The sequence below is a fragment of the Mustela nigripes genome, chromosome 5 (assembly GCF_022355385.1).
Source record: "Mustela nigripes isolate SB6536 chromosome 5, MUSNIG.SB6536, whole genome shotgun sequence".
NCBI lineage: Eukaryota > Metazoa > Chordata > Mammalia > Carnivora > Mustelidae > Mustela > Mustela nigripes.
Genome location: NC_081561.1, coordinates 123,656,062 through 123,674,001, shown reverse-complemented (window position 1 = coordinate 123,674,001; position 17,940 = coordinate 123,656,062). Strand labels below are relative to the sequence as shown.

The 17,940-nt window shown below is 44.4% G+C and overlaps 1 protein-coding gene across 1 annotated transcript in view; it reads left to right on the top strand.

The window, feature by feature from the left end:
• The window catches only part of BVES (blood vessel epicardial substance), a 34,274-nt gene extending 18,681 nt beyond the window's left edge, over positions 1-15,593 (top strand). The window contains exons 7-8 of the mRNA XM_059399262.1: positions 360-501; positions 15,198-15,593. Coding sequence (XP_059255245.1) covers positions 360-501; positions 15,198-15,322 — 267 coding nt within the window. The 3' untranslated portion in view covers positions 15,323-15,593. The remainder of the gene's footprint in view (positions 1-359; positions 502-15,197) is intronic.
• The last annotated feature ends 2,347 nt before the right edge of the window (positions 15,594-17,940 follow it).

Sequence of the window (17,940 nt, the reverse complement as noted above, 5' to 3'; positions counted from 1 at the left end):
TGATCTTCATTTCCCCACGTCTGCTTAGAAGGAAATTATAATGATGACAGAAGAGAAATTGCAGAACATGGTTTCTGTGCACATGAGCGTGTGCTCTCTTTAAGTTCTCTTGCCTAGGACCTTTATCAAATCAAGGTGGTGCTTATTACTTTTAGATTAATAAATAAGCCACTGAGTATATTACATTTTTGTAACGTATGTGTCGTTACAGCTTATAATAAAAGTTATAGCTAACATTTATTGGCCACTTACTATGTACCTGGTAGTTCTTTATTTCAAGGAAAAAATAAATGCTGTTTACAGGGTATACATGACCTAAGTCCCAAAGATCTCAGAAATCTTAAACCTTTGCTTTGTAGAAGGCCAAAAAGCTGGAACACCAGCTCAGCCTGTGCACGCAGATCTCCATGCTGGAAATGAGGAACAGCATCGCCAGCTCCAGTGACAGCGATGATGGCTTACACCAGTTTCTTCGGGGCACTACCAGCATGTCCTCTCTCCGTAAGTTATCCCGAACAGAGAATCTTCCAGGATTCCGCTGGATGTCATTGGAAATAAACAAATGACAACCGTGATTGGAAAAATAGCTTTGCAAGTAACAGTTGGGTGACCTGAAGGTATCAACAATAATAATAATTTTGTTGTTGCTTTTCCTTTTCCATGTTGCACCTCAGCTTAAATCTAACACGAGAGCTCTTATTGCTTAGTCCAAATTTCAGAACTTGGTGGTTTGTTTTGCCATGGACTCTCCTTCAATACTGGTTCCCTGGGATAACGTGAGAGAGTCCGTAGTGTTTGCTGGATACTCGGGTTTGTTGTTTCCATGATTTTTGTTCAAGTGAAAAGCTAGACCCTGCAATGTGTATAAATAAATAAATAAGTAACACAAAATAACCCCTTTTATTGGTGAAGATTTTGTTGGCAAAATCAAATGGATTGATAGCATACTGTGGTAGTAAAGCAGCCAAGAAGCAGGAATTCTTGACTGTCGCTGTCTGGAGAGGATAGGGGTACAACCTCTATGGAAATAGGACATGTCTATTAAAATTTAATGTGCACAGATTTTGACACAAAATTTCACCACTAGAGTGTTACCCTATGAATATGCACAATGGCAAATAATACCACATTAAGTGCTATTCATTCCAGCATTTTTCTACAATCGCAAAATTCTGGAGCAAACCAAAATATCCATCAGAAATAAAATTGATAAATGTTTGATAAAAAAGAAAATGATAGGAAACAAAGGCTGAGTGTTTTACTGCTGACTGGTTATCTCAATGTGAGCCCCAAGAGTTAACAGGGGATTGGGTGCTGGGATGTTCCTGAAGATGAAGGAGACCACCCAACACCCAACACCCCATGAGTTACTTCCTTCACACACAGCCACTGACAGGCAGGTTTTCCAAGATTGTGCTGTAGGTTAGATCATTTTAAAACATCTTAAGTAAGGAACACTTTAAGAAACAGATGTTGAAGATTAGTAAATAATATGAGAGAAACTAAATTATTTTAAGAATTATTCCAAGAATGGAAGTCTAAGCAGAACTTTGAACAAATTCATTTGAAATAACAAAAAGATGAATTCTTCCATTGTATAAAACAAAAAACTATTAATGTTTCTAATTGTGCGTTAGTCCAAAGTAACTTTTAAGGAAATCCAGATACACATTCAACAATACTAAATGCTTATGTAAATGATCTTGTATCTTTGGATGCTGTAGACAAATTGGATTATGGATGTTAAGAATCACATAGCGTCGAGGGGTTGGAATTGGCAAAGCCATCGAATCGGCATAAACTTCCAAAGCAAAGTCTAGGCAGAGCAATGTGTTGTGGACCCAAAGGAGAGTCACATCATTTCACATTTCACAAATGAGAAATGGGAGATGGTTGTATCTTATTCTAATGTAACTTTTGAAAGTACTGACTGAGGCTGACCAAACTCTCCAGTCTGATAGCATATCAAATGCATTATCTGCTCTGTTGAAACAGTTTGGTGGTTAATAATCATTTTCAGGTGGATAATTGCATGTATCTTAATTGCATATATAGTGATTACTATACTAAGAAAGGTCAGCAGAAAGGGAATTTTTTTTTTAAGATTATTGTTTATTTATTTGACAGAGAGAGAGAGAGAGATTGTGCACAAGCAGGGTAAACAGCAGAGGGAGAGAGAGACGCAGGCCCTCCGCTCAGGAGGAACACCACTGTGTGGCTTGATCCCAGAATCCTGGGATCACAACCCAAGCAGAAGGCTGACACTTAACCAACTTAGCCATCCAGGCGCCCCAAGTTGTTATTTTTGTTGTTGTTGTTGTTGTTGTTGTTATTGTATTTTATTGTATAAGCTAAATCTTTTGGGAATAAGATAACATGTCAGAAAAAATTTATCTAGAGTATGTTGTTTAAACAGAATAAAAACACGTGTTCACGATTCACACTTGTACTGTTTGTGGCACCAGAAACCTATATTACCAGGTGGCTTGATCACCCGTGTGGTGTTCAAATCTTGCACTAATGATTATTAGTTGTGGAACTGGTACGTGTGGGTTTGAGTGTGGTGTGTGTGAATCACGCAACAAAGTCCTGCTCATCCCTACTTCCCTTTGACTAATCCCTGTTCTGAGTTTCTTGCCTTCACTTCCTGCAGTTTAATGGAAGACATCGGTCCTTGAGCACCGCACTGACACTAACTATGAATTCTTTCATTCATCCTCGCCTCTGATTTGTCAAAAACCAGTTAGTTCTGGTTTCTCTTTCTTAGGTTTTAGCTCAGAACTCCTGAAGTCTGGGTTTCTTGTTTGTGTTTTGTCTGCCAGACCCATCAATATGCTATCGACTTTCCCATATTACAGATGACATTTTTTTTTAAGATTTTATTTATTTATTTGACAGACAGAGATCACAAGTAGGCAGAGAGGGCAGGCAGAAAGAGAGGGGGAAGCAGGCTCCCTGCTGAGCAGAGAGCCCGATGCAGGGGCTCCATCCCAGGACCTTGAGATCATGAGCTGAGCCGAAGGCAGAGGCTTTAACCCACTGAGCCACCCAGGGGCCCCACAGATGACATTTCTTATAAAACAGAGAATACAGAACCAATCTCATATGACTTCGGCTTACCACTTTTGGAGCACGTGGGAAGTCTTAGTAAATGTGAGTTTCCTCAAACAAGTGAGCTTTATTCCGAGAATCTGATGGGCACAGGGGGCAACTACGGCCGCTCCTCTCAGCAGCAGAGGCAGCTTCACGAATGCTAAGGAGAGACGGGAACAAACATTTGTGGTGGCGGTAGCTATTGTTTTTTTAGCATCTCTGGACATAATCACATGCAGTCCTCTAACCCCGCACGGCAAGGTATAGTGGGTTTTTGCTAGATGACACAGCACTAACAGCCTCCCAGACCTCTGGCTGGGAGGAAGGGGCTGCTTTCTGACGCAAGTGCACCCGGGTGCTACTCCAGGCCCATGTCCTCCTGAGACTCGGATGCAAAGAGTAGCCGCTGTTTGGATGACCGCCCTCCAGGCAGGGGAAGGCAGTGACGGCGGAATCATGTGATGGCTCTGAACGCTCCCACTTAGAAGTAGCACATGCAGGGCGCCTGGGTGGCTCAGTCGGTTAAGCGACTTCCTTGGGCTCAAGTTATGATCTCCGGGTCCTGGGATCGAGCCCCACATCGGGCTCTCTGCTCAGCGGGGACTATGCTTCTCCCTCTCCCTCTGCCCTTTGCCCGCCCCCACGCTCGTGCTCTCTCACTCTGTCAAATAAATGCATAAATAAAACCTTTTAAAAAAGAAGAAGTAGTGCGAGCAATCCTGCGGGGGCTGAGCAGGAAGGCCCCTGAGGCGGGAGGGAAAGCAAGCGTTTTGACAGTAGCTTGGGTCTAAGTATTACTTCATTTTATACCCGAGGGAATTAGGAATCTGGACGCTTACTCACTTGTTCCATTTGCACAGGGAGAAGCTCTGAGATACAGAGCTAGGTGTCCTGTCCAAGCCATACTGCTTGAACACATTGCCTCTCTGTTTTAAAAGGAAAAGACCAAAATATGTGTGTAACACTTGACTGGCGCGTTATAGTTTACCCGTCACTTCCGCTCCCATTCCTTCATCTACACCTGACGACTCTGCAGCAAGACACAGTCACTATTAGTATACCTACGCCTTTCCTGAAGGGGCCACCTGTCCTCAGTGAGAAGGCTGTGCTTACCCCCAAATCACTTCTTTCTCCTGCAACCTACCTCACTGGAGAAACCTACCACCCCCGCACCCCACCAAATTCCTCCATTATGACCAAGTAGTGCTGCAGATCGGTTTTCACAGACCCGTTGATTCCCATTTTGATGAAAATTTTTGCTTTCTTCATTGTATGCGGGGTTCACCATAGGAACATTTAAATTATCCAGTAATGTCCTCCAGTTGTTTATTGTTGGGTTAGCTTTCACTTGGCCTCATATGTCTTTCAGAATTACAAGCAGTGCTGCTCTATAAAAATTACATGTATTTTGTATATTTATTGTATATGGTATATTGTAATATTATATGTATATTTGATCAGCATGTACCCATTCCATTTGGTTGAAAGTCTCTGAATCTCTGGGCTTCCCCTCCATCTCTCTCTCTCTCTGTTTTTGCATTTTTGTTTTGTCTTGTCTTGTTTGTCCAACAGAATCTTGATTCTTAAATATAATTGTGAATATGAATCACTTAGAGACTTTATTATAGATTCTGATGCAGAAGACTAGAAAAGGGCCTGGCGTCCCCCTGTTTAACCAGTGCCCCAGGGGTGCTGACGTGGCTGTCCCCTGAACCACTCTCTGAGCAGTGAGGAGTAAGTGTCCTCCCTATAGTCTGGAATTTTGCTGAGTGCAGCCCCATGATGGTTTCTTGTATTTTCCATTCACTGGTAGGTAGATCTCTGGGCCTGTGTAGATTCTGGTGAAAGCATGAAAAAAAATGGGTGCTGATCCCACTTTTTTACATTGCACTCTATTTTTACGATATCAGATAACCCTAAATCCAGAGCAAGATCTCTACTCTTTGCCATGCAGACTGTGTATTCCACATCAAATTATCATTTAAAGACAAGAAAGTAATGAGAAAGTCTGAGAAAAATTGCTTCCTTCCCATTTACTCAGTGGCCCATAATCCACTCAGCTCCCTTTGAGTTTCCCGTGGTTTCACTTACTCGTTTTGTGTTTGGGAAGCGTGCTGGTGAGGCAGAAGGACCAGAACGGACGAGCAGGGCAGGGCATGTGGGAAGGAGTGTGTGTCCTCACGTGGCTACAAGCTCTCTTCTCTCCGCTCCTGCCCCGAGGGCCTCACCAGGCTGCCTTGCCATTTTCTCCTGCTTATGAGGTTTAGCTCCTACGTGTGATGCAGAACACACAGATTGATTGGAATTGGCAGGTGCATCACTGACGAGCGGTGCTGGGCACAGACGTCGTCATGACAACGGGAGACCGTATTCTGTTCCCTTAAAAGTTGTAGAACTTTATTTTGGTTAATTAGGGTTAAATAACCTATTGTGTGGTTTGTTCGTTTGTTTGTTTCTTAAGTCCGGAGGCATTATAGAAAATGCATTCCATTGGAACTTGTCTTGGATAGCTTTTATTTTAAACCATGTTTTTTTTTTCAGAAATTATAATTAAAATGTATGAATTTTAAAGACACTGTGAAAGGGGCTCCTGGGTGGCTCGGTGGGTTAAAGCCTCTGCCTTCGGCTCAGGTCATGGTCTCCGGGTCCTGGGTTCGAGCCCTGCATCGGGCTCTCTGCTCAGCAGGGAGCGTGCTTCCCTCTCTCTCTGCCTGCCTCTCTGCCTACTTGTGATCTCTTTCTGTGTCAAATAAATAAATAAAATCTTTAAAAAAAAAAAAAAAGACACACTGTAAAATACTTAGAGCAAGGTTTAAGATGTTTTTTGTTATTATTGTCAAGATGGTGTTCTGGACACTCTCTTAATTTCAGGTGACCTGGTCACACAAATATGCCTTAAGTGAGCTTGCCTCTGGTTGGTGGTCTTACCTGCAAAGAAGAGCAGCATATCTGACATAAAGAGTTTCTGTCCTCTATCTTATCCATTTATTTACCTGGAAGGATACAAAAACCCAATATAGCATTCTCAGTTTCAAGGCTGGTTTCATGAAATAACCTGTTCAACTCGATTTATATTCCATTCACCCCACAACCGCTGTAGACCAATAAACAACACCCTTGACATGAATCGTGTGGAGAAGTCGAGAGGAGATGGGATCAGGCAGCAGAACTACTGAGGGAACACTTCTCAGACCCACCCAGATGGCAAGAGAAAAGCCGTGTCCCCACTTTGTACGTTAGTAAGGAGCAGCTTAGGGAGGCTAAGTAACGGGGTCAGGGCCCCTGGGCTAGCTCTGAAACAAAGAAGTGTTGAATTTGTTTTAAGTTCTTGTTTTACATTTGACCCTATGCATATCCGTATCCACTGGGGAGTGTACCTTTGTTTAGGGATGTTCAGCCCCTGCCATCACAGCTGATGCACCTTTACCACGTTCATACACGTTCTTATCTCATCGTCAACCCACCCAGGAAGGTTGGTGTGTTTTTCCCATTTAGGGTTGAGAAGTATGACATTTATGTCCTCTGAGTCCTTGGTCCCCCAGCCAGCAGGGACTGTGCTCTCTGTCTCCAAAGACACCAATCCATTCACTGTCCTCTATCCTCACAGTGTTTTCTCTGTAAAATGATAGTATAGGGATTTTATACAGATACACATTTTTTTTTAAGATTTTACTTGTTTACTTGAGAGCAAGAGCCCACAAGTCAGGGTAGGGGGACAGAGGGAGAAACAGACACCCCACTGAGCAGAGAGCCCTATACAGGGCTTGATCCCAGGATCCTGGGATCGTGACTGAGCCGAGAGCAGCTGCTTACCTGACTGAGCCACCCAGGCGCCCCTCTAGTTACACATTTAAACTTTTAATAACAAATTTAAAAATTAACAAGTTAAGGGTAGCCTAGGTGGCTCAGTCTGTTAAGTGAGTCTGCCTTCAACTCAGGTCATGATCCCAGAGTCCTGGGATCTAGTCCTGAAGCAGGCTCCCTGTGGAACAGTGAGCCCAGTGCAGGGCTTGATCCCAGAACTCTGGGATCATGACCTGAGCCGAAGGCAGAGGCTTAACACACTGAGCCACCCGGGTGCCCCTACCCTTTCTTATTCTTTCCTCTTCTACCTTTACATTGTTGTAGGTCTCTTCCTTAACTTTTAAACAATCACAATTGATAACAAGTATATTCTGTTATTTCTTTTTTTATTTTTTATAAACATATATTTTTATTGTTATTTCTTTTTTTTCCAAAATACTTTTGTTGTCATAAAATACTCATAACATCAAATTTACCATCTTAACCATATCTAAGTGTACAACCATATCTAAGTGTAGAGTGGTATTACGCACTCTACTCTCTTTTGCAACAACAATTAAGTCTTCTTGCTTTCTCTATGATTTGTTTTGCAAAGTTTAAGCAAATAAACAATGTTGACATTATTATGCTTTATTCAGAACCAAATAATGGACTGAGACTACATTTCTTTCTTTTTGGTTATAACGTCATGATTCCTACCTATTCTGTTCAAAGGAGACTATTTCTAATATCAAGTTCAAATAGATTCTCTTTTCATATAAAACAGAAAATCATGGGGCGCCTGGGTGGCTCAGTGGGTTAAGCTGCTGCCTTCGGCTCGGGTCATGGTCTCAGGGTCCTGGGATCGAGTCCCGCATCGGGCTCTCTGCTCAGCAGGGAGCCTGCTTCCTCCTCTCTCTCTCTCTCTGCCTGCCTCTCTGCCTACTTGTGATCTCTCTCTGTCAAATAAATAAATAAAAATCTTAAAAAAAAAAAAAAACAGAAAATCATGCCACAGTTTACTTCATACTTTTTACTTGCTCTCCCTGGAGGGTTTTTATTGTCTTGCTTTGGGATCCATTTTATTCACCATGTCCCTAGTATCTTCTAGCTTCTTATTCATTCTGTCTTTTAACTGAAATCCAGTTTGTTTCTTCTTAAAGTCTTTAAGCACTTTTTCATATTTGAACCGTGCCTTATCATACTGCTTTTTGTCTTTATCGGTATTTCTAGTTGCCTTTCTTTCTCCCCATCCTTGCATTTTCTTCTGTCTGTACTCTCTCAGTACATCAATGGTGTATCCCCCTTTCTCAGAAAACTTCCTCACAGAACCTTCCATTCTATCTCATCCTAGACGAGTTGTTGTCTGCATTCTGTGCACAGCTGCCCCCAAGAACTGCCTTCCCCATCCCCTTGAGTTTATTCACCACCCAATGATGTTACGGCTTTCTCCTTGTGGGCAGGAAGGGGCTGCAGGATGCCACGGTTCCTCGGCTGTTCACCCCTGTTGCCGGGCAGCTCAACACCCTGACCACCCATGTGGTCATTAGCCACTGATCTGCAAATGACCTGTTGGGCTGAGAAAACCTCCTCATGGGAACCACTAACTCTCTCCAACCTATTTCCCATAACTTGTACATTTCTTTGGTTGGGTCCCTCAATGCTGGTGCCTTCGTTTCTCTAAGGGAATTAAGGACAAAAGCTATACCTACCCTTCTTCATTATTTTTCAGAAAGTTTCAATCCAAACTCAGTCTCTTCAATTTAAAAAAATCTTATGATATACATAAGGAAGGCAGGAAAAGAGATGATAATCCTCTCTAGCCATGAAGCCATTAAATCCTTTCCTATCCCCATTCATCAAAAATTGTATAACCTAATTAAAATTCTAAACCCTTTGTAAGGTTTTTAATTACTTGCTAAAACATTTGGCCAGATGGTTAAACATAATAAAAATAAGAGCAATTTGAAAGGAGTGAGGAAAATGTCATCAAAGTTAATGGAATAAAGGGGGAAAAATCATATAACATTGTATTAGATAGTTGACAAAAGTGTTCCCTCTTTATAAAAATTGAGCATCTTAATTGAGTATCTTAATCTTCTTGAGAGAAAAGTCACTTGACAAATTTCATATTGGGTTTTTATATTTATTTGGAGATCCAACCTGAGGTTGCCTGTTCATTCTCTCGAACAGGTGTGACCTTCACTCTGGATTTAAGCCCCAAAAATATGTCTGTTTACTTTGACTTGCTAAGAGACGCCCTTGGGCCCTCAAGTAATTAGAAGCACACTGAAACAGAAGAAGCTTAATAAGGACAGAATTCTGTCAAAGGGAATTTCTCTTACCTAATTTCTCACTACTTTGGATACTAGAATTTTGACTGTTAGGTAAGATCTCCGTGGTCTGCCTGTATAAAGGCTTCCCGCAGTTCTTTGACTCAGTCCCTGAGGAAGGCAGGAAAGGGTCTGGTGGGGCAGGCTAAGCTTGTCCTCACAGAGGCCCATGACTGCCTTCCCCTGGCAGGGAACAGCCTGCAGGAGCCACACTGACTCCTCCTCAGGGGGGATCCTGCACAAGCCGCTGAATGGGTCAGCTGAGGAGAGCCTCAACTTTCCAGATCCAAATCCTCTGGTGGGCATCCACAGTGCTGTCCCGCCCTGTGATCTGACAGGAGTGGAAGGGTCCACTGTTTGGTTCAGGGGCTCTTACTGCTAAGCCTCTGTCTTCTACACACGCTCAAAGCTCATATTCTTGAGTTTGAGTTTTTCTTTCTTCCCCTCAGGATTGCTGTTCTCTCTCTCAGCTGCACACACCGAACGTGGTGTACAGCTCAGAGGAAATGCCACTCCGCTGGCTGTGCCTTCTGGGTGCCTGGGATCCATGGGAGGGATGGAGAAGTCTTTCTGACAGAAGATTTTTTTTGCCACTTGGTGTGATATGAAACATCCCCCAGCAACAGTAACTCTTGACATAACTGTTTAACAATTTCACACCTGATAAATCTGGATTGCGGTTCAGCCTGCGACTATTTGTTTTACATACTTTTATAATAAACTGTAAATTGGCACCCAGAGCCAAGTAGAAGATGATTATAGCTAACAGCAAAAAATAATGTTAATTATCTCTTTTTCATTATAATAAATACCAAAGGATATAGTTAACCACTTCTGTTTCCCAACTGTAAAAGCGGTTTTACTAAAGAAAGGGTAGAAACCAGATTTCTGGAAAATTTATGGATATGGAATTATTAGTCTGCCTAGAATTTGAGTAAATGAAAAGTAAAGCATCCTACGGAGGTCACGTACCTCATAGTAATGACCTTGAGGGACAAAAGTAATTTGAAAATGCACTTAACTAAAGATAAGCTCAATATCTTCCTCTCTCCTGTCCTCGTGCTCGTCTATCTAGGTAGGTTTAGCCCCTCCTGGGCAAATTTCTGATGATGTGTTGGTGCATAAAATTAATGAAAAACCAGGCAAACTTGTAGAAAGAATTTATTCATGTTCAACTTGGGAAATGTAAGATAGTATCCTTGAAGCAGAACGTTCTCTCTTCTTTTTTTATAGTTTTTGGAGTTTTTGTTGTTGTTCACACTCCAAATTGGGCTTAGCTGTATTAGTGGACCAAGCGCTTACCTCTAACAGCACAGTGACAGTGACTGGGTCTTCCCGCCGAACCGGTGGGTCCCCCACGGAGGCTGGAGAGCAGGAGGTGTGGGCAAGTGAGCTCCTGCTCCCCAGAGCCCGACTTCCTCCTGGCCACAGCAGTGCCAGATCTGCAGGTAGACCAGGTGACTGTCACCCTTGGCCTTCAGTGGCAGAGGAGACCCAGGCCAGCTGGGGTTGGGATAAAGTGTGAGCATTCTCTGCGACCCTGATTCCTGGGTCAGGCTGCCAGCTGGCTCCGGGTAGCTTCCCGTGGTTACGGACAGGCCCGGTGCCCGCTGCCCTCCGGCGCATCTGTGGCAGGGAGGAAGGGCTGTAGGGCGCGCTGCTCTGGGAACTGGGACTGGAGGGGCCTGTGCGCTCTAACCCAGCCCCGGAGCCTGAAATGGGAGTGAATCTAGGATCCTGTGAGAACGTTAGCGGGAACACGCAGTCTTGCGGGCCGGGCAGGGCCAGCCCTCCATCCTGCCAGAATGTGATCCTGCCGAGGCGGCCCACTTCCTGTGAGGAAGAAGTTCTAACACCACAGCCCCCCACCCCCCCGCCACGAGTCTTTCTTTCACAGGCTCTCCAGGCGGCCTTTGCTTTAGCTTCTGAGTACAAAGTAGAAAAATTGTGTGGATATGTGAGCACGAATGGCTCTAAAAAGTGCGTTGAGTTCCTGAGAAACGAAGTAAGATAGAGTTAGAGACTCTGCAAGTCATTTTTATTTCCCTGACATTTAACCCAGCTTCTAGCAGCTTGTCATCACTCAGGGGCACCTTTTGCTAACTGGGTGAAAACTTCTTGGCAGGTGATGATCTGGCCGAGCCTACTGACGTTTATGTGAGGGGAGAGCGCTCTTGCCCGTGCGCCATGTGCTGCTGTAAGCTGTGCTATAAGCCCATGCTATAAGCTCTGCTGAGTCGATTATAGAACAAGGATCCCCCAGGGAACATGACACAGAATATAGTGATAACAGTCCCTTCTCATCGCAAGGTTTACTATATCCTGAGACTTCCTGCACATGAGAAATACAGGTGGTTCCCCACCCCCATCCGAGACTAAAGGTGACGGCCATGTGTCTTTGCCTCATGTTCAGGCTCAGCCTTCTGAAGGCCTCATGTGGAGTTTCATGTACTAAGTAATAATCAAGGGACATGGCTATGTGGGGGCTGCTTCTGCCGGACAGAAGAAGGTATGGTTACAGCCCTCAAGGTGCTTGTTTTCCAGTAAGAAACAGAGGCACATACTTGTGATCACAGTGAACTACAGAATGTGGAAGGGCTGTTGGACTCTGGGGAATGGAATCTCCCCTCGTAAGGAATTAGGGAAGACTCCAGACGAAGAAGGTGGAGTTCGACCTTGACCTTGAGGAGTGGATAGGAATTTGATGAATAAGGATGGGGATGGAGAGGCCACTCCAGGTGGGAAGAAAAGCAAGAGAAGAGGGAAAGGATGAGTTGGATTTAGGGCGCAGTGAGGTTTGCCAGAGCTTGGACTGGAAGGGGAAGGAGGCCAAACTTGGAGGCCCTGGGGAGCACCCCAGGACTGTGGGTGACTCCCACACTACTGTTTTGTTTTTTTTAATACTATGTGGTAAGCACCACAGCTCTTCCTTGGCCCTGGCCAGTGTACTGGGGAATGAACAAATTCTTTCATGGAGAAGTTGAAAGTCCTTGCAAGGTTTTCACCAGGTCATTTCCAGTTGTCTTGGGTCCTCTCCTCATTCTGTCTCAGTGGGAAAACACACCAGTTGGTGACGGAGCTGAGAGGGCAGAGAACATTTTGGCCCCGATGTAGATGGCAGCCGCAGGGTCCCCTAGAATGTCTCCCCTGTTGATAGATGGGCTAAAATCCAGAGCACGAGTCCCACTTCCGCCATCAAAATTAACTGGGTGTGTTTCTGTTATGCGTGTTACACAATCACATCTGAATCCTTTGCCTTATTGATTTGGTTTAATGCTCTCAGACACGCCATCTTGTTTGTTCAGAGCGTTTTTATCCGATTGCAAATACTCAGTCTGAGTTACTGTTTCATGAGGCTCAGTCATACCTGGAGGCTAGACATACGACGGAAGCCATGGCTACTTTTTAAGACAAATTTTGCTGCGGGGCGCCTGGGTGGCTCAGTGATTCAAGCCTCTGCCTTCGGCTCAGGTCTTGATCTCAGGATGTGGGATCGAGCCCCACATCGGGTTCTCTGCTCAGCAGGGAGCCTGCTTCCCCCTTCTCTCTCTGCCTGCTGCTCTGCCTACTTGTGATCTGTCAAATAAATAAATAAAATCTTAAAAAAATTTTTTTTGCTGTATGTGGGACCGTTTCAACTGAGAAACACAAACCCCATTCAAGTACAAGTCCTGCATGTTTTTATCTGCCATTCGTACCGGCGATAATGAATTTTAACAAACGTTCTAATTACTTAGGCCATTGCCCTCCAAAGACCATATCAATAACTCATTTTATTAACTTGCACACTGACAAAATGACTATTGCATCCCAGGCACGGAGGTAAGAACTGTCAGCCACTTAGTCCTCTGAACAACCATATGAAGTAGATAAGAGCAGTGATTCCTATTTTACAGATAGGGACACTGAGGCAGGAGGACGTGAAGTAACTTGCCCAAGTTCACATGGATAGTATTCACTGCCATTTGAGTAGACCCGCAAATTGAAGGTTGTGGCTGGTGGTCATGCCATCACCTGCGAGAAAAAGGACCAAAAGACTTGCCTGGGTGGTTCCGCCGTGCGGTAGTTTGTGACAGAATTATGTCCCTGGATCATCTTTTTTTTTTTTTTTTTAAAGATTTTTATTTATTTATTTGACAGAGAGAGATCACAAGTAGGCAGAGAGGCAGGCAGAGAGAGAGAGAGAGAGGAGGAAACAGGCTCCCTGCTGAGCAGAGAGCCCGATGCGGGACTCGATCCCAGGACCCTGAGATCATGACCTGAGCCAAAGGCAGCGGCTTAACCCACTGAGCCACCCAGGCGCCCCCTGTCCCTGGATCATCTTATAGAGGCTCATCATCTACAGTTAACGTTAGTAGTTGTCTCTCAATAAACTCAGGGTTTTAATGGACCATAAATGCTTGAAAATAAACAGTAACAGAAAATAAAGTTTCCATGTAGGCACAGCACACACAACTATGCCAAACTATACCAAACTATACCAAAGCCCAGGCCAGTGTAATTCCTAACTTTTTTATGTTGGAAGCTGTGGCCGTTGGGAGTGGCATTCCACCAGTGCGTGACTGGGACCGTGCAGCTCGTCATAAACACGGAGTGGCATTTTCTACCTGCCCAGCCCCCTGCTGAGCCCATGACCCCATTCTTTTGTCTTATCCCCCAACAACGGCACTAGATGGGCCCTGGGAATATCTCCCTATAACAGGTATGGAAACCGAGGCCTAGAGAGGATTAGTGACGGAGCATAGATCACACAGCTAGGAAGCAGCACAGCGGGGTTCTGAACCTGGGAACTGTTTTTGAGGCTGGGGCCTTGACCATGTGCGTGCTGCACGCCACCTTCCCCCGTGCCGGGCCCATCCTTGCCCACAGCCTCTGCTGTCAGCTGCCCACGCTTGCCAGGGATTAACAGGTGATCTGGATAAAGCTCTTGTAGCAGCTCTGCTTCATGCCTTAGCCGGGGCCCACTATCCACCTCTGCTCTCTACCAGGTATTTGAAGTCAGGTTTCACCATCATTCTCCCACCATCAATCTTAAGTCCAGCCTGAGGTCAGCATTTGCTGATTGACTGACGGACGGAATACCACTCCGCCCCGTTGGAGGGCAGCACACGCACACACACACACACACACACACACACACACGGCTGTGCGCAGGGCAGACAGATGAATCCTGACACTCGGTGTGGGAACTTTGTGGAGGGGCGTTTGTGCTGTTCGGGGAGCCGCTCATCAAGCACCTTGAGACGTCTGTGCACCCATTTTTAGTAACTCTTCTTACTTTTAAACCACGTTTTTTTCCTCTCTCAATCATGGTGTCCCTTATGTGGTAGATACTCAGTAAGCCTCTGACAAACGCATAAACAAAGGAGGGACAGACCGAGTCATTATTACTTCACTTCTCGGATATAAAAGGCTTTAAGGATGTTCCTGCCCTCTCTGCTACTTGGGATTGTATTTTCTTCACCTGGCTTTTCCTTCCTGTTTGCCTGGACTACCCCCCACCTGCCCTGCCCCCCTCTCCCTCCTCCTCACCCCTCCCTCTCCCATAGCAGTCCTGGCAGTGGCTGGACAGGTGGTGGCAACAACTACTATTTTAGGTGGTGCCACAGGTGGTGTTAGCTTCCATAGCTTTGGGATGGAACTCTTCTTTAGGGAAATTAGGAGTTAAATTAGCTTTTGAGGAACTCAAGTCACCACATAGATTAATGTAGGAACATGCATTCTGAGTCCTAATCACACTTTAAGGCAACCCTCCTGAAACTGCATGTGCACAGGCACTGGAATCCATTCCATGTTTGTTCTCATGACTGAGAGTCATTTCTTGACTTCGTTGTTTTCTCGAAATGCTGAATTGAAAATACAATGTTTAGGGGAATTACATGCCTGGTCCTAGCGATCGATTCCCAGAGAGTTTTACTCATTGATACATCATCCCAGCATGGGCGCAGGCTGGACAGTAAGTGGTTTTCCTCTTTGTGTCTCTGACAGATGTGCCGTCCCCACACCAGCGGGGCTCTACCAAGATGAAGCCCATCGAAGAAGGGGTCGAAGATGACGACGAGGTCTTTGAGCCCGTGTCTCCAAACGCACTGAAAGTCCATCAGTTGCCCTGACCAGAGAGAAAGGACAAGGGACCTGGATGGAATCTGTCTTGAAAAATACCAGCCCTTCCTCATGGCTTCTTGATTAGTCTGCTGTAGCTCTGGTAGTCTGAGGGCAGGAAAGTGAGGAAGGGTCAAAGATGGGAAGGTTGTTTTAGCTCTCCTTTTTACTGATCAGCTTTTTAAGCAATTATTTTACTGAGCCTTCTGACTAAACCTAGTTCTAGATATATTATTGTTTTAACTTAGATCTATCAAGGCAAATACCTTTTCACTTTTTTTTTTTTTTTTCCTGAGTTGTGGTTCATTTTCCTCACAGTTTTTTTTTTCTCCACTGTGGCAATGGGGTTGTCCACTTGATAGGTTTAAGAAACAGTGTAAGTTTGAAATTGAGGTTGAGGTATCATTAAAAGGCAGGGAGTCTCGAGGGTTGTTCAACTGAATTTTTAGCTGGAAGATTGTAAAGAAAGATGTGATTTGGCTGGTGTTTATTTTTCCTCCCCGGCCAGACACATGACCCCAACTAGATCACCTTACTTATTTGTGTGGAGAGCAGGATAATGAGGAAAACTCATCAGCCTCGGCTCATGTTACCCTTCCAGTGTCCTGGGTGCAATCAGGTCTGAAACCAAAGCTGGAAAGAAAACAAATGGAAGCAGTTCTGAGCTCAGCTTGACCTTTAGCAAAAACCCAGCTCACCTGTGATTTGGAGCCACCTTGTCCCACACACCCTGGTCTGGGAAACACCTGACTTGTGGTAGGGTGTCCAGGGGCTAAGCAAGGGTCATAGAATGAGGCGATTGAAAGAGCATTTTCATTCTGTGGTCTGAAGTTTCAGACAGTTCCTCCAGAGTCACAGATGTTTCCTTAAAATGTGCCAAATAGCCAGAGCTGGGAATGCAAATGTCCACAGAGCTTTGGGGGCAGACCAAAGCCATGTCATGGGCACCCAACCTAGATGTTGCTGTGAGGGCCTTGACTGCAAATCTCCCTTTTCTCCTGGAATCGTGTTCCAGGAAACAGTGATGGGAAGTGGGAAGTTGGCTGAAATCAGCGGTCAGACGGGTCAGCGTGACGGAGGCACTCAGCTGGGAGAACCCCTTTGATCGACTACACTACGTCATACGCCATGACGATTTTATTTCATACACTAGAACCCAGTTGAGTTGGTCCTCTGTTGTATTAAACGGCTAAAACAAAGTTCCCAATGAAATTACTTTTAGGTAAGTTGAGCCCAAAGCAGCCTGTCTTGCCAAGAGGTGATTTCTCTCAGAGAAGGAAGATAAGCTACTCGAGGGTCACCTCCCTTTCCTAAATCTACTTTTTTAAGGCTAATGATTTTAGTAATTTCACTGGAGTTAAATTTTCGCACTCGGTCCCTCACTAAGAAAATTTCCACCAACGGAGGGTCCAGCTCCTAACATCTCTATCAAATGTTGCCTAATTAACGCCACATTGGAAAGGCTGATTTCACTTCACCTTAACACGGCCTCTTTAGTTTCCTGAATTATCAATGTATTGGGGGGAAATGAAGCACAGGTGAAGGATTTAGCCTTGGCTTTAAGATTGTAGAGATTCATTCGGTTGGAGGTCCCTTGCGGTGCCTGAGACCCCACGTGTGGTAACTGTAGCTAATGGCGCTGGTACTGCTTTCCTCTAACTGTCGGGGTAAGGTCATATGGACCACTTAGTTTCCACATGCATAAGACTAATTTGCAAAATCACTCTATAGAGTAATTAGACATGACACCGTTCCCTGAAGAGAAAGTAATTTTAGATTCTGCTGAGGCCACGTTTGTAATGTTCTGTGGATCCACAGAAGCTTGGGGTTTCTTAACCTGACCCATGTTCAGGGGTGTCCCATTTTGTCGAGCTGAGACCGTGGGAAGGATCCTCTCTAATGACCAAGCTGCGCGTGTTGGGAGGCTATTTTCTGCAGCACCAGGAACAAACATTTTTAAAGGCAAGCTGCTAAAACCAGACGATCGGAATTCACTGTTTATTAAAAACCCATGTGTGCGCATGCGTGCACATCAGCTCCATTCATAACAGAGATAATAATCTCGAGCTGAGGAATCTTAAAAGAACCACTTAGCCTGAATGGGAAACATGAACCTATTTTTAAATACACACTTCTGAGGAAGACAATGAGGCTTGGAGAAAAGGAGGTGCCGGCCACTGGCTAGCCCTCCCACATAGACTCGATAGCAAAGAAGCAGATAAGAAGACAGAAAAGAGTTTTAAGTTGTAAGATCTCATGTGGATGGCTTTGAATTCATTTATACCAGTGAACAAGTGTATCTTTGTGAAAGGCATAAACACATAGACCAAAAAAAAAAAAAAAAAAGCGTTTGCTGCCAAAGCCACTGATAAAATGCTTCTTGTGTTTTTTGGTGTTCACTTAGCTGTGTGACCGAGGCTTGGAAAATGATCTCCAAAAATTATTCTATATATAACCCCACATCTACTAGGTTTAAATGCAATACCGAGTATGTTGTATGATTCAGAAGTGTAACATTTACACATGGATGTATGTGTCATTTGTAATATTTTTAAAGCCCTCATATTTATATTTATGAGATAATAGCACAGATACTAGATAGAAACCCAATGATGTTTATATATCTTAA